The sequence below is a fragment of the Ambystoma mexicanum genome, chromosome 7q (assembly GCF_040938575.1).
Source record: "Ambystoma mexicanum isolate Mex_15411 chromosome 7q, UKY_AmexF1_1, whole genome shotgun sequence".
NCBI lineage: Eukaryota > Metazoa > Chordata > Amphibia > Caudata > Ambystomatidae > Ambystoma > Ambystoma mexicanum.
Genome location: NC_090941.1, coordinates 518,375,487 through 518,392,985, shown reverse-complemented (window position 1 = coordinate 518,392,985; position 17,499 = coordinate 518,375,487). Strand labels below are relative to the sequence as shown.

Sequence of the window (17,499 nt, the reverse complement as noted above, 5' to 3'; positions counted from 1 at the left end):
GTGCTGGGTCTAGAAAGTTACAAATGCAAGTAAAGTCAATTTCACATCACTGCTCTTGGAAACCGTAGTTTAACCAAGAGAATGTATTTAAACCTTTGGGAAATCAGAAAGACATCCCTGTACTACTGCACTGAAGGTGCAGTGTGTCACAATGTAAAAAGATGATGCCTGTGCCGTTTGTTAGACTCCAAAACCAAAAGAAACTGTTCAAATCAATGAAAAATTTGAGAGTGGGAAAAAGGTCTCACTCTCTCCAGGATAAAAATGAAAAGTCCTAAAGTCCAGCAAGAAGAGCTGGGGGTCTCTATGGTAGAAGGGAGAATTCTCCCCAACACCCGGGGTACCTCAACCACTTGTGAGTGCATGGTCTTCACAAGTCGGAATCCGGACAGATCTTCGTGGGCATCCAGAGGATGCTACAGAAGCAAGAAATCTGCATCCAGAGTCTCCTCACCAGAGTCAAGGAAATCCTAACCAGAGCTTTTTGTTCTTCATTTGCGCTGAGAAAAATGTGTCAAAACCACAAAGCACTGCTGAATCAACAGAAATCCATTGCATGCCGAGTCCCTCTCTCGAGTGCTGCCAGAGGAGCCAGCCAGAAGTCGTCCATTTCGTCACCAACGACCAAGGACCAGGAACAAGGGTCTACTGCATTGCATCGTGAAGGCAACCAGCTGGAACACTGGGGCTTAGGGTATTTTATCCTTCTGACATTTGGGGTGCTTCCTACCTTTGGGTGTGCGATTTAACCCTATACTAACTTGAACTCAACTTACCTGCATTGGCCTTACAGCCTGTGCTTTCTAAAGAAGACTCCTCGAGTTTCTGTGATTTCTCTTTTGAACACCGACAATTTAAGAACATTTTTCTAAGAAGAGCAACAGAACTTTGACTTTGGCCTGACATTGGCTGTCCTGGCTCCCTAAAGGCCTCCTTCTGAACCTATTGGATTTGTCAGTGCTTGTTCCCTTTCAGGTCTTAAATGTTGAACACTTTAATGCTGGGATAATGGACTGTCTACATTCCTTTGGGAGAATCTACCGTTCTTACAATCTATGGGTCTGTTCTGATCTAAGCCTAACCGTTCCTTCCTGATAAACTCAATATTGCAAAGGTGATACTATTTAAATGCTATACTGACCTCAAATGGCATCACCTCCGGGTGGTGGAATATGTTTGTGAATGAATTACTTCACCTGCTTTATTGTTCACTTTTTGAATCAAATCCTACCTTTGGGATTAATGTTACAGCTAATTACTGCTTTTTAAAGAATTCTTTAAATATCTGTGTATAAATAAATTATACCTTCAAGTGTGCAAGTGTTTAATTGGATACTTTTATTTACTAGTTTCATTGCACAGATCTACAGCTCACATTACTCCTCTCAAGATAAGCCTGGCTGCTCACTCACACTACCAACTTGTGTAGTACAGGCCTAAAAGGTGGTTTACCTAATACCAAGGAGAGAAGTCTTGTGTAGGCCCACACCAGTTGGGCTGCACTATTTCTTACCCAACAATGGGTTCCCTTTCCGGTCCTGGTAACATCAACGAGAGGGGTCCCGAGGTTGTGGTAAGAAGCAGCAGGCTCATGCAACTTGAGCCGGTAGCAGCCGTTTGCAGAGCTGCAGAGCCTCATACATCGCAACAGAAGGCAAGGGAGAAGGCATAAGACACAGACCACCCCCTGCATTGTTACTGCACAGTAAGGTCGTTACGAAGGAGAAAGCATCAAGATCCAGAAACACCGGGCCATAGCTCCGTAGAACGCCACATGTTTACCTGAAAGCAGGCAGCACAGGACACCAACAAAAGGGCCACGCTCATGGGAGAGAAAGGGTTATGCGAATATTAGTACTAGGGAGAGCGACTGCATGAAGTGGAGTCAGAGGATATGACACTGTATAAGGGGAAGAGATGGGTGGAGGTTTCTATAAGGGGTGTACCCTTGGCAAAAACTAACAAAAAGTTTCCAAAAGGAGGCAGCTCTCGAGGAAGGTTTTACATTCAATCCACCATAAAAAAAGGGGAACAAAGTAACACGGTGCAAAGTGCTCGACCTCTTCCCTCACCTTTGTATACCCAGCAGCATCGGGATCAGACAAGTGGCCACAAGAGGACGCAATGGAGTGGCTCAAAACCATTAAATAAAGGCCAGAAGGAGAGCTTGTTTGGTGGTTACTCCTATTGGTGAACACCAGTCATGTTCAGAAGACATGCACCACCGAATCAGAGCCAAGAAAGAAACTATAGACAATTCAACCAACCAACCCAAAAATGAACCGGATATATGTACGTTTTTTGTGCCAATTCCCACCATTGACCTTTATGGATTCCCCTGGCATTATCTGCTTTGTCTGGCAACCAACGGATTTTTGGGGCGAGAGGCCTTTTTGCCTCACTGCCCTGCTGCTCATTTTGTTTGGCGTGCAATGGTCAAACCCTATGCCTTCCAGGGCAGGGAATGAGTCGCCCCTTATTTTTCACCTTTATTTTTATAGTGTAGCAAAAGGCATCTTCAGTGGAGTGCATTAGGGACCCGGTCTCTTTGTACCCCAGTTGCTTTTGTGATGTGTACCGAATAGGCTGGAGACAGTGAACCGTTTCCCCTTTCAGCAGTGCACCCTTCCTTTATTTGGAACCGGCATAATGCTTTTTCCAGGTACCATATACTTATATTGGCTGTTCCTCATGGGAAAAGTCCCGATATTAAAGGGCATGCACTTGCGCAACAATCTACCTGTGGACTGAAAGTCTGATTTGTGTGTAAACTGGCAGAAAGTGGGATTTAGGACAGGCTGGCCCCAAACCACACTTGAGCAAGGGTATGCCCTGTTGCTAGGGAGATTGTGAGGTGGCAGGCTGCCCAGATTGGACAGCTTTCACTGGTTTAAATGTTGCAGGTCCCCTTCATAGGTGGACTGGGGTGCCCCCTAAAAGGAATATGTATAAAAAGGAGGAGATTTGGAGATTTTCCAGATAGTCTACCACACGACGCAAGTACCTGAACCCGAAGGACCACCAAACACTCACTGGAGGAATGCTGCTGTGACCAGCATTTGGCGCGCCAACCACTATTTCACACCTCTGCCTTGAAATAGACTGGGAAGCACAGAGCCTGGTGCCTCTCTCTTCTGGAATAGTGGTTCCAGAGTCAGAACCCTTGCTTTGCATCCATCATGTTTCTAAGGCCCGAGCATGGCCTGCATTTGGGTTCCTCTCCGAGAAAAAGCATGGGTCCAATCCTACCTCATCACTCGAAACTTTGCAGACATCCTCAGAACTCTGCTGGGACCTCAACAACTGCTCCCGCTGTCTCACAACAAGGAAGGCCTACAGGAACCAGAGGTTTATCCAAGCTGCTCCAGCAGACCTGCCGAGCCAATTGGTCACACCAATGCCCACCGACATGTGCTGCTCCCGGGAAGTCTTCCTGTGCTGATGGAACTGAATACTAGCCATCTTCACCCTGCCCTGAGATGGGGCCTTTTTGAACATTTGATGGAATCCTTGAGCCCTCAGTCCGCAAGGCTCCTAAGGCAAAGCCTATGTTGAGACTCATCACCACCGATTTTCTGTCGAATTGTGATGCAAGTCGGGGACTGGGGGCAGAGATACCTTATATCGCTTTAAGCAGTCATACCACCATTGACTTGCATTGAGGGTAAAGTCCCTCAATTAAAAGTAGCTACATTACCAGGTCAAAGGCAGTGAAGCATGCATCAGGAATAAGCTGTTTCATGATCTATGGTCCGGGGGCTGGTCTACATCCCGCCATAGCTGGAGGACCCTTTTGAACATTTCTAGATTGACTTTTTACAAAAAAAGTGCTTAATAAGAACATCTACTTGTAACATTGAATTGTAGCAAAGCAAGAAATTGACTTCTACAATGTTGCTATAGTATCGCTCACCTACCCAAGGATTGTGCATCTGTTAATGACCTTTTGTTCCATCATTGCAGCCATTTACAGTGTATAATGCCTACTAAAGGTTGTTGCCATCTAAAGTGGTAGGTCACCTATTTTTGCGTTAGCATGCAGGTTTGCTAGCGACTCTACTTGACCAGCAGTGTGTTGATTTTACGTGCCCAAAAGTATATTTTTGTACTTGTCTGTGTGGAACTCTGATCCTTAACAGGCTCCCCTCGTTAACTCCACATCATACCAAGCTTACCTACCCATGAGTCTAATCGCAACTATTCGGCAACACCACCATGGAGTTTGGTCCAAGAGTAAGTGCAAACTGGTTGCACCTTTTAAGTTCTAAAAAAACATACCAAACTTCACCACAATTTAGGTGTGGAAACAAGCAACACAAATAGTGTGAGAAAAAATGATGTGGCAAGTCCCCCCTGTGGTCAAAAAGGTGGCTTGCAGGTGTGCTTATACTGGGTGGGCAGTGATTTACAATTTGAGAGAGCAAAGACTTCAAAATTGAAGGCACATGGAAGTAGGTATCTAGGAAATCTTCTGAGGGGCGAAGCTTAATGCATAGAAGTAAAATGTTTAATATGAGACGCAAGAGGAAGCAGGGGTCACAGCCAAATCCCATAAAGTAACCTTTCACCCCTTTAGGAGGATACCCATGTAGGGTTCTCTGGGAGATGGCTGCGGGCATAACGGAAGAGAGACAGGTTGGACGAGCATGATGAAAATAGAGATTTTCAGCATGTTAAAAAACAAATATCTGCATATATTCTATTTTAGTTATGAATGGTCACCTACAATCATCAAAGACACATCAGCATCAATGGCAACCACATCAAGAACAGAGAATGGTTTCTATGCTATCTGCAGTGGATATGCCTAGAGTTCGAGATTTTATGTTATCTTAGGCTATGAGGTCACATCAGACCCAAACAAAGGTCATTCAATAAACAGGCAGAGAAGAAGCAGCAAAAGGGGAACACTGTCAAAATAGGGACATGCACATACTCCTGAAATACTTGAATTACAAAGCATAGGCAGCATATGGGACTTGGAGGAAGACCTCTATGAAGATGCAGGATGTCCACATCAATTTCAGAAAGGTTGGAAGTGATTATTCCTAAAGTGTGACCGATCCAAGTAAGATACTGAATAGAGAAAATGGTACTGGGGCATGGGAGGAGAAGGAAGAACGTCTGGGCATTCTTACAAAGAGGTCCAATCTCAAAACATGTACAACACGTCTCTAAGCAGTTGAGTACATGACAGTCACCATATGGAAGCAAAAGCGGGTATGGCACTGTGTTATGGGCAGTGCTGCAATGCAGTTTCTTTTAACACTCTTCAAATTTATGTTGTACTTGAAGGCACCGAAAGGAGTAAAAAGTTTGAATTTAAGAAAACATTGGGAAACCACCTTGCCCAGTATTTCCTTTGTCAAGCAAGAACCTTATAACAAGTATTAGCACACAAAGAACCTGTGGTTAAAAGGGAAGTGTGTGCTTATGCAGTTTGTGCGGTTAGCAGCCACATATAAAAAAGTTCTGCTGGTCCTGTGCCAACCACAATCTTCACCCTAAAGATCACTGCATTACTCCTATTCCGCAACCATCTCTGAATTTTGGTGTACTAACAGGGTACACCAAGAACCCAAATTATAGGTACTACTGCTTATTCAATGTCAAAGGTTTAAGGTAACATACCATCACATTGTTTGGCGACTTCTGTTTGAAATGGAAAGAGTATGTCCAACCTCTGGCAAAACTCGCAGATAAAGCCTTTGGCTTGGCAGAGCTGTAAATGAAAACAGAACGTGGTTACTCCAATATACAGCGCTGCAGAGCATCGAATACAACCAGGTATTTTCTCGTTATGAGCTTTCCAACAAACACTTAGAATGTTAGCACAACTGGTCACAAAAATATGAAAAGGTTTGGCTTTCTCCACTTGCATTTCAGCATTTGCTCCCATGTGAGCAAAACAGTGCAGGCTTCTGAAGAACAAATGATTACTGGTTTCCAAATTGCAGGATTTTAGGACTACCAGTATAATCTATACTGTGATTTGACTATACATCACCAGGACAATTTCAACAATTACCATCTGCGTAATGCACTCTACGCTATAAATCCTATTTCAAGGAGTAGATTAAATATTCTCATTCAGCCCTAAGGCATAGTTGGCCAAAATCCTAAACTATTAGCCTTGAAAAAGACCCAGAGGGGTTGAAACATGTGTTGGCAGATTTGGTTATAAAATATTATGGTGCATTGAAACAGTTGACACATGTGTGTACTCGTGTTCTAAATCTATAGAGTGCGCAATAGATGCACAAGACTTCACATATCTACATACCCTTGTGGTTACTGAAGTGCGTTACCACCCACTCTCTGTGCCCACGCAGCACTCATCCATACTTCTATCCACATCAGGGGCGCACTTTGAGAAGTGTTATTCTGTTGCCCTTATTTTGTGTTTTGACATTAATGATGTTCTGCCCCCCTGGTCTTAAAACCCAGAGTGCCCCGTTGGTCCAAAGTCTGCATTCTCTGTGCTTTCCTTTACTGGAATGGGTTACTTGTGCTATTTATTAGTTGTATGCATTTTTCAGTACAATTAAAGTGCCCTACTTCCAGAGAACTTTGTCAGGACATTCATTGGCGTTACAGTAATATTGTTGTTTGGGTTTGGTGTGCCAGCTCACACACCTTCTGAAGAGCGCAGCCTGTGCTACCTCTATGTTGTGCTTGTTTCACATTTATGTTTGTGGTCACCGTTGGTTGACTAGTAGGGTAGGGCGGAGAAGGCTAGTGTGTCACTCCGGACCCCTTTATAGCAGCAATTTCATCACAGGACTAGACAGTGCAAATTCCAGTTTCAGCCAGGTCCAGTCACACAAAGCACTGACTGTTAGGGACAGTTTTCTAAAGTCCAACTAAGGGCTTCATCAAACCATATCTGAGTCAGTACAAACACTCCACTCTTAGAATAAGGCTGTATCACACAAGTCTTTGATAGCGTAGACAGAGCAGCCAGGCTTATCTTATGAAGGAGAGAGGGCTGAAGCTTGGCACAACGAAATTGTAGCATACATATGGTCCAAAGAAACTATGTACTGTAACAAAATAAATGGTTTATTTAAATACAAGTAGGCCAAGATAAATCTTGGGTAACTACTATAACATACACACAATTATAAAAAACAACTCAACAGTTCTGGAATACAACCCAGCATAGAACCTAGTAGCCATTAGCAGTTCAAGGTGAGTCAAAGCATATAACACATTCAGAATGAAATCAGCTATTCCTGGGAGGTAAAACCAGGTATATATACTTTTAGAATACAACCAGTAAATCAAGGGTAGTAGACCCCATCAGTCATACAGTGAAACTCAGTTACAGAAATCACTTAATAAACCAACCCAGTTACAAGTATACACCTTGTAGAACATAGTTCAGAGCCAGTAAACTAACTCCTACTTTCTGGAAGGGCCTTAAGCTGCTCAATGAGAAGCACAAACACTCAATAACTATTTTGGAATGCACCAAGCAATTCAGGACAAGCAAACCCCAATATTAACAGTGTAGAAGAGCCACAGCTGTTGAAGATAAGTAAAAACCCATATACTGTTAAGAGGGGCTACAAGCAACTCAAACAAGTATTAACTTCAAGACCGTTTTAGGAAATGCACTAAGCAGATCAGGGAAAGCAAACCCCAATGGTACACTTTGAGAATGACAATTTATTTCGAGGTAGGTAGACCCTATTGGTAAGCTTTTACACCAATTTAGTTCATAATAAAACAGTACTAATTCTTATTACTTTTCAGAAAGGGAGGAAACACCATTCAATGTAAGTAAAATAACATACTTTTTAGAGGGGCAGAATGCAACTCAAAGGAGGGTATAAACTGAAGGACACTTTGTAACATATTCGATCACAGAGATACAGTTACCACACAAATATCCTTAGCTAGTAAGTACTTTCACATATCCTCATCTTATAAGGACCTTCCCTACTCTATAGCATGAGTTTTCTCAGAGGAAGAAGAGGGACCCTAGTGGTTTAGGAGCCAGTTGTAGGCATGTCAGGATAGGGTTCAGTTGCTAGAAAGCATTCCATAGGAGATCTTCTTAAACAAGTTTAGTATTCACTTTAGAATTAGTTGCACATGTTTAGGGACTTCACAGAAGACTCCCTATATATATGTTACAGCATTAGGCCTGGGGCAAGGGCAAGTGGTAGGGACAAACTCCCAACCACACGAATCACCCCCTCAAGACTTGCAGAATTCACACAAGACTCAAGTTAAGTATTACCCAAGCCAACACAGTACCTTAGGAAAAAAGAAGAGCCAAGTGAATGCCTTCAGCATGCAGCAGCACAGGACCCAGGGTTCCTAGATTCTTCGCCTGAAGACGAAAGAACTGGACGGGAACTTGTAGCAGCAGTCAGAGGAAGCTTCCAGCAAAGGTTTCTGTACAGATTCTCACGGCTATGTGGATTTGGCGACTTTTTACTGCAGCCAGATGAAGACCGATTATCGCCGGTTGGAATTCCTTCACTCTCTCGGTCCTGCACTCTGGTGAGGGAACTTCAGGGATTCAAATCATCTCTCTAGAGGTCCAGCAGGAGTCCACCAAAGTTTCAGCAAGGTTTTGGAGACCATGCCCTGTACTCAGGCTCAAGATCCCAGAGTATTGGCGTTTTGAGCCCAGGAAAGTCACAACATGTCGACAGATGGCTTGTTTTGCAGGTCATCTTGAGACTAGGGGGTCTTACCAGCTTCTGGGTAGGGGGCGGGGGTCATCGTTTTTGGGACCCCTGGTCGATTGGAATAAAGGATCGCATCAGGCTCTGGTTACACAGCAGGCTCTCTGGTCGCTGGAAATCGCTACCAACTTCTTTTCTTCATTTACCCTTTTGGATTCAGCTTTGTTGATTTACTTCTCAGCAGCTTCCAGAATCATAGTAATTATCAGGAACTACAGCACAACTACTGCAAACTCTCCCTGGAGTTTACAGAAAGGAGTGGTCTGTCTCGCCGAACCAGGACAGCTGGCTCCCTCCACCCCCCATTGGGAACGGGTTCCTTTCAGGCAAGGTGAAAAGCAAAAAGGGCTGCAGAGAGTTTTGACCTCCTACGCTTCCTGCATTCTCGACACTCTGAAGCCTCTGCGGAGAAGGATTCCCACCAAAAACAACTTCAACCAAGGTCGTTCCCACCTAGAATGGCGGGAGACGACCTAGGAAACAATAAGCAAAACGAGAAATGGCAAAAAAAAGACCCCACCATTAAAGCAGAATGGTGGGCCTCCTGTGCATTACTGAGGCTGATTTGACAGCCTGCGAGTAATAAAGACAAAAAGTCATGAAGGTAAAACCACTGCCACCAGCCATTCAAGCAAACTTGAAATTGTAGCAAAAATGTTAGCAGGTGAATGAGAAAAGGGATACATTTATCCCCGCCACCCTTTCCCCACCAGCACTCCAGATAAGGTGGGGTGTGCTGGCTCACTTTAATCAATGTAAAGGGGATCTGAATCCTACTTTACTTCTTGGAACAGTAGTTCACCCAAGACATAATTAAAAGGATGATGCTGCATTTAAAATGCTGTGTGCTACCAAAGTACAATACAGTCAGTCCAAAGTTAGAGGAAAGTAAAACTCCAATTACACACTACGGAGACACATAAAAAGGTTACCCATAAAAAGAGTAAAAGACTAGGTGAGCAGGGGGGTGGGGGGAGATTTCCCCTTCACCTAGGGACAAGAAGAGATAATTACCAAGTTTAAGCAAAAGATTCTAGGGTTGACACAGTTCAGGAAGATTTATAAATTATGAAACTCAACAATGAAAGAAACTTGCGAAAATGAATGCCCTTACTGGGACAGGGCGGTTCGGCCATTATTAGTATGTGGTCCTGAAGATGGCACTACTGCCAAAAAAACAAGAAAGAGTGCTGGGGTGGGAGTAGAGCACTCACTCTACCCTGGAACCCCTACCACATTGCTAACTATTCTAGCACTGTAATTATTAGTCTGCGTCACAGTTTAGGGAGCTGTTAGATTGACTTGAATCACATCTGTTCTTGCTACAATAGTTCTCTTTTAGAAAGTGCCCACGGAGATAGTACTGCAATTTATTTTGCCTTTTCCTGCACCCTTGGAAATTGTTCTTGTTAGCTTGATTCACATCTAGAAAAAAAAACACACCCCTCCCACTTGACTATGCTTAATCTACTCTGCAGCAACACACAATTATCTGCTCACATACGAACATTACTCCATGAGCACCTACTCATTCTATTAAAACGCAGCTACATCCCATGACAACCGGCCTAGCTGCACACACAAGCCTAACGCGGCCAGAACCCAGTCTTGGTGTCCACCCTCCAGACTGCTCACATTCAACGGATAGCAATACCACCACACCCAATGCTAGGATGCAGCTACCATCAGGCAATTGCATCAGCTGCACACCTAACTGGTGCACCTGCCCTATGACACCTTACTCTCAACTGACCTGGACTACGATCACCAAGGGTGTTCAACCTACCAGCGCTTCGCGGTCATACCAATGATATATAGATCGCTATATAAGTGCCAAATAACACAGAAAAACTTTTCAAAACAATTTCGTGCCATTAGCCTGTCCTAGGCAAATCAAAAAAGGCGTTAAACCTTAAACCAGACAAAAATAAAAACATGAGCACAAACCACTGTCAGTGGTGTGCTACAAGTAAACACATTTAAAAAAAATTAAAAAAAATAAAAATATGCAAATAGGAAGAAAAAAGAAAAACGTGCACTGCCAGGCTCAGGCACTGCCCAGTGCACCAAGTTCAGCAAGTGAGTGAGGCTAAAAGCAGGACTTACTTAAAATGCAGCCAGGATACCAAAATGGACAGATCTGCGCTAGGGGCTTCATTCCAATCAATGGAGTTTGGTTGGGGGTGGAGGGTGCGGATGTGCACGCCAAAGGGTCTACTTTCCAGAGCATCTTTCTCTGTTTAAGACAGAAAAAAGTTGGTCTATTAGGGTATTCATTGAGCACAGACCTAGCTTCGGGAAGCAACGGAGTTCTTTACAGTCCTAGGGTGTAAGAACATAGCTAGGGAGGCAGAGAAACAGGGGAGAGGGAGTATATAAATCGGGGAGAGGATGGTCACTTATTCAGCAATGGATTGACAAGTGACCATAGGATTAAACAGTGGGGATCCGTTCACCCAGTCTTTTGTTGAAATAATGGCCCCAACTTTAGTAGCCAGGCCCATGGAAGAGATAGGAAATTAACTCATGGTTTTCCCAAGACGACACGCTTTAGTCCATTACACTCATTTCCTTCAATAAAGGCAAACAAAATCTACAGGGTCAGAATTCCATTCTTACTATTGAGGAGCCTACCAAGACAGAAGTCATCCCACCGCCCCACTCCACACAGTAACCAATTTAAATTAAAAGTTGGAGGGGTAACGCATACAAATAAACGTACAGGTTTCCTGTTGACAGCCAGGTAAAGTGTTACTTTTGTTTAGTCGTCTATTTTTGGGGGGAAATTATTGACTGGTCAGGGAGTGGGATTTATTCAAGAGGCTTTAAGCACACTTTCCACTATACAAAACCCAGAATCCTCAAAATCGGCCTTTTTTTACACAATATACAGAAGCAGATTGGTTTTATGTATACTGTGACTATCCAAAAACCTAGGTGAGAGTTTGTGCCATTTCAAGAAAGATCTGTGGTTTGTAACTGTTGTACCAGTTCCCTAAAAAAAACAAAAAAGAATGCGTTTCGATAAGACAAACAGACTTATTGTGCAGTTACTACCTCACAGTTTTCAACATGTTGCACCGATGCTTTGAAGAGCTCCTTAAGACGAGGCAGCAGCAGCCCGCGCTTCACTTGCACAAGGTCATCGAGCGTGAAGAGGTGCGGTCCTTCCGTCAGGCCACAGGATATCTCTGCAAACTTCTCCAATGTGCTGTAGAATTTAGATCAACACCAAGAATCACAAATCCTGCTTAACCCACCACGGATCAAAAGGAGGTCTTCAAGTGCAGGTTATCAACTGGCTTCCAAAATGATAACCCAGTGACAGCATCTCAAAATACCCTGTGCATGAAGAAACCACCATCTAAAAGCAGGGACGCCTGCAGATGAAATGGATGCTCGTTTTACACTTGCCAAATAAAATGGGTCCACTCCTACACAGATCAAACACACACAGTGGCACGCGCATCACTCCGTCAGCATGCTGGTGCAGCACAAATCATGCAGGCTAGGGGTGCATTACAGAAAGAAGGCTAGTGGCACCCAATAACCATTGCAGCATGGGGAAATCCAACCTTAATAAACCCACCAAGCCCTGTTTTGTTTGCAGTTCCAGTAAGTGTACACAGTGTGAAAAAGATGGCCATGCTCGTCTAAAAGAAGATCAGCTATAAGATGTTCTTTAAAATATGATGTTGGGGAGAACTCCCATTTCTGCGCCAATTCCCTTCATCCTTAGAGACCCCCAGCTCTTTTGCTGGACTTTAGCACTTTAACCCTGGAGTGAGCGGAGCGAGACCTTTTTCTCAGTCTGTGTTTTGACCCAATTTGGAATGTGTGTTTCCACTGTTTTTGGAGTCTGACAAACTCCATAGGCATGTACTTTTTGTATAGTGACACCTGGCACCTACATATGAACTTAGTGCTGCTGGATCCCCTGCTTGCAATATTAAACATTTAGAAAACAGTTTAAAAGTGTGAAGTAAAAGCAGGGTAAAACTTCCTTTACACACGGTCAGGTTTGTGTAAAAAAAAAAAAAAAAAAATGTAAATGCAGCTTGCGGAATCGCATGCTTTTTTGTGCTACTCCAGTGGATTCCTCAGCCTGAAAATCTCATGCTGGCGTAAAAGGGTGTGCTCCTTCACCCATAATGGCAGAAAAAATCCCAAGGTGCGCAGCGTAGAAACCTACCAATAGTATTGGATTTGATATTGTGATACACAATGAAAAAAAAAAATGAAAAATACATTAGTACTACATGTGGTGTCACATATAGCATACCAAAACCCTTCAAAGTGTGAAAAAAGCTTTAGTTAAAAGAAAGCTATTTTGGAACAGTTTAATGCAAAAAACGGACATTCAGGGAGGTTGGAAGCGATTACAGCCTTAACTCAATAGTCCTCCCCCATTGCTCAGCTGATGAGCACAGATGTGAGAAATAGGTTCATCAATGACATCATGGATGACATCAACAGGGGGAGGAGGAATGCTTCGAGGGAAGGTCGTCACTTCCCACACCCGCTGAATGTCAGAAATGTTGTTGAATTTAACTGTTGCAGTGTAACGTTCTCTTTACTAACGTTTCTATCACTGCATCAATACATTTGCTCTCGTCACCAACCAATGACTATTGATAAATGACTGTTGGAGAGCTAGAAATGGTGGGCTGTGTGTAGTGTAGAATCGAGCTGGTTGAGTAACTTCATGGCCGGCTAGTAGCTTGCAAGTTTAAATGCATACTCCTGCCTCAATGTATTCCAATTCCTGCGTTTATTTGTAACCCATCTACTTATTCTCTTGAGGCATCAGTTGGGACCAACTGTACCTAACTGTTAAGGCGGTGTTAGTAGAACTCTCTGCTAAAGGCTGTGCGACCATTAACCTTGATGGGGTGCAAGTAGGCCAAAGGGAAGCCAAACCTCTCCTAGGGTAGGTCACATGAGGCAGTCAGGCTTAACTAAGGAGAGGTGAAGTAGCAAAAGATACAATTTGTCCACACACTTATCCACAGAAAATACATACACACCTTTGTTAGATTACACATATTGTATTTGGTAAATACGTACTGTAGGTAGGCCTAGGTAGAAGTTAGAATAGCCACTGTAGCATTAGTGTGGATTAGGGATATCTAGTCAGCTTAGGTCAGATCGTTTTAAGTCCTGTATGTAATTTACATGTTTTATGTCATGCGCCCTGATGCCTGCAAGCTTTCGGCGCTTTACAAGTACATAAATAAAAGAGGGGAGGATAATGATCACAAAGCAGGCACCTTTTCAGGGGCTAGAACCTTCATGTTCACCATTATATGACAACTGATTGTCCAGCCGTGTGCTTTAGGTTGCGTTTTAGCACATATGCATCAACGGCCTTTGGCCTTTCATCCTGTTCAAAAGTTCACACTGCTAGTGACAATACCGGACTTTGTAAAGCAATTTACGTCTAATTCCTCCCGCTTCAAGGTAAATTATGAATGGGTGGTTAGGGAACTCACTTTACCTCAAACCTGCATCCTGCTGGCTCAATAAAGAGGCCAGGGGATAACTGACTGAGCTATCTCACCACAAATTAAGTAAGATTGTGTTTTACAAAACTGCAAGCAGAACTTCCTTCTCAGAGCCAAAAGGTCTCAAAATTGTACTTGGAAAAACCCCATCTTGTGGAAATGTGCCTCTCTCGATGATGCACAGCTTAAAGAGGTCACAGCCTACATTCTTTTGAAAGACAACTTTATGATCAATGCGCTGAATATTTCGTTTGGTTTTCATGGATAGTTTGGGCTATTTGCACAAGTATAGCTCTCAAATCATGGAGACAGCCTTCACTTAATCCCTGGCATGGTCCACTCAGCCCTTCATCCTTTTCAGTTGGATCGACTGAAAGCAACTGGGTAAACACACCGGTCCTTCCATAGCTTACAGGATGGAGGACCCAGCCAGAAGTGCTGCATAACAATGTGTTAATACACAGCATTTGCCTCTTGTATCATTAGAGATAGTGTACTGTCTGTGCAACTGGATTGATTAGAATGTATTTTTCTCCCTACATCCTTTATAAAATGGGTAGGGCCAGCGTAAACATGAGTAAATCAAATACTGCACAACTTCCATGTGTGTTCTTTACAGGTACAAAGATTTTCATACTGCAAGTTGTTTCATGTGATATTCATCATACTCATCTAAGAGGCGCATCATTTTTCACAGCAGACCTCATTTCTTCCGGCCTCATTCTCATCTCAAGACCTCCCTCCATCATTCACCTACCCCCCCCCCCCTCCTCCATTTTCATCCCTTCAAGTCCAACGCAAATGGCTGGAAAACCAAATTTTAGAGGACATTTCTAAAAGGAAGTTCGTCATAATACTTTGGTAGCCACACCATTTTACTGAAAGGTTTGGGACGGCTCAAACCTAGACGGAGAGGGCACAGGACTACGATACATTTTTAAAAGCTACTATGGAAGACGTCGTGGCAGATATTTGCAGGATTGTTGTTGAAGAGATCAGTCATTGGGTTAAACACCCCCGGGAGCATGGAAAAGAGGAGTCATGGTTTAGAAAAAACATGCAAGAGTGCTCTAAAAGGGGCAACAGGAATTTAAATTCTATACAATCAAATCAAAATCATTACTCAATGGAACAGGAGCCCAAGAAATAAGTACAGGGAGACAATGTAACATAGGATCACAAGCAAGAAATCATACTGGATGACCACAAAGTTCAGTTTAATTGTATAGTTGTACTTCAGGGCAAGTTGTAGTTGGCCAATCAAAGTGCACAAGATCATGGAGAACCGCGAAAGAAAGGTCGGGGTGCAAAGTCAGGAGAAAAAGCTACACAGGACTAATGAGGCCTCCTCTGGAGTCCCGAGTCCCAACAGCAGTGCGAGACTAAATTATGTATGCGTTCAAAAGGGGTTGGTTAGAGACACCTTAGAGAAGAGCGCTGGGGAGGGAAGGCTATTCATGCAGGTCACACAAAGGCTCTTGGTACAGAACACCTGGATGGGAGCAGAATGGATGGTCCAACTCCGATCTTTCATCGGCTTTAATTTCTAGGATTTGTGTTTTAGTACATGATGTCCCATTTCCTATTATGTCCCATGTTCTGGAATCCCAAATCCATTCTTGCCATAATGCACCTCTTCTACAGCGCACGGTTTACTTCAGTAGCGACACTGCCATTCCAACTGTGTAGTTCTCTAGTCTCTTTAGCTCCTGGTACTTTCCACTGAGCCCATCCTCTAGCTCATTTCCTCAACACCTACTAACCATTAAAAAACAAAAATGTGCATAATATGACAAGTTCTATACAGAAATAATCTGGGCTAGAATACCTTTCAGCAAATCTGCACGCTTTCAGCATTTTCTTAAGATAAACAAGCTGTTCTTGATGCTCCTGAAACAGATAGAAAACATGACAAATTCACTTGAAACATTTTTTTAAAAAAACAAAAAAAAAAATAGGAGAAATTCAATTTTTTGTTTTGTGGTTGAAATTATTTTGCTCTGGACAGAAAACAAATCTATTAGGCAAATGAAGCACATTTTAAGAAATGCAGTAGTACAGACTACCAACAAAGCATGTACCAAAGGAACAACCAGGAAGTCCATGGCAAAACCAGATGGAGCCCTGTATCCCAATCATTTTTAAAAGATGCGACCGTTTCAGTCCAGCTAAAATTAGCCCACTGGGTAAATGAACCACACAATCTGCTATTTTATGACAGATTAAGGTTGAGAAGATGCATGGAGTGCATTGGCGAAAATCCACAACTATATGGTCTCTACAAAATCAACATCACCTTTGAACTAATGGGCTGCAAGTGTAAAGAGAAACTGAGGAATGGTGACAAAAATAAAATCATATGAACACTTCTTTAGCTGCAACTCCACTTCCTACCCCTCTCAAATATATCAATTATAGAGTCAATATTGTGGAGGTCAAATGTAGGGCCTATGCTTTTAGCACACTTAATGGCCACTTCTCTAATCAACTCAAGTGGTGGCTCAATTGATCGAATGTAATGGAATCCCTGTGTGAGGTCACCAAGGGCATGGGATTATAGAATTGGATGTCTGCTACTACCAAGAAGACTATATGGTTGCACAATGTGAGCAGCAGGAAATTATTTATTGTAATATCTAAATGCAAATACTATCCTTGTGATTGAAATCACCCCCGGGTGTAGGAGAAATGTATTGGGCATATCCAAAGATTATTCACTGATTGATTCTGAAAAGTAATTTCAAAGTTTATTCGTATTGTTGCAATATTTTGCCTTTTTTACAGAATGCTCATTTTAAAACAGACGTTAAATAAATATCTATTTATAACTGAAAGCTTTCAGTGTCACTTGGCTACTTGTATTTATGGATATTTACTCCTCTTGAGATCGGTCTGGCTGCTCAATCACACTACCAACTTGTGTAGTACAGACCTATAGCGAAAGTTGGGTAACCTAATGCCAAGCAGTAGGTAAACATTGGCGCAGTCACACTGTGTGAGACTACACAAGACTTAACACTCCCTTGCTAAACAGCACAGTCGCTGAGCTTGACAACCAGGGCCCTTGTGGCCTTCTGGGTCCTGACCCCTGCCCCCAATCACCTTCAGCCTACGCCCACTCCCAGCACTTGCCTTTGGGCACCCCACTGACCTGTGCCATCTCACCGTCCTGCACTTGTTGTATTAGCAGTTGACTACTCTTACCAAGTAATCTCTGGCAGGCACTTAACAGCTGCTTACAACTTACTCCCTAGCACTTACCTCTGTATAACTCCTAGCACTTTGCCCCCTCC

At 43.1% G+C, this 17,499-nt stretch overlaps 1 protein-coding gene across 3 annotated transcripts in view; it reads right to left on the bottom strand.

The window, feature by feature from the left end:
- The window catches only part of RUBCNL (rubicon like autophagy enhancer), a 166,299-nt gene that overhangs the window by 2,070 nt on the left and 146,730 nt on the right, over positions 1-17,499 (bottom strand). For all 3 annotated transcript variants that reach the window (XM_069639061.1, XM_069639060.1, XM_069639059.1), the window contains exons 12-14: positions 16,035-16,096; positions 11,760-11,913; positions 5,632-5,722 (exon numbers count right to left, since the gene is read on the bottom strand). In XM_069639061.1, coding sequence (XP_069495162.1) covers positions 5,632-5,722; positions 11,760-11,913; positions 16,035-16,096 — 307 coding nt within the window. The remainder of the gene's footprint in view (positions 1-5,631; positions 5,723-11,759; positions 11,914-16,034; positions 16,097-17,499) is intronic.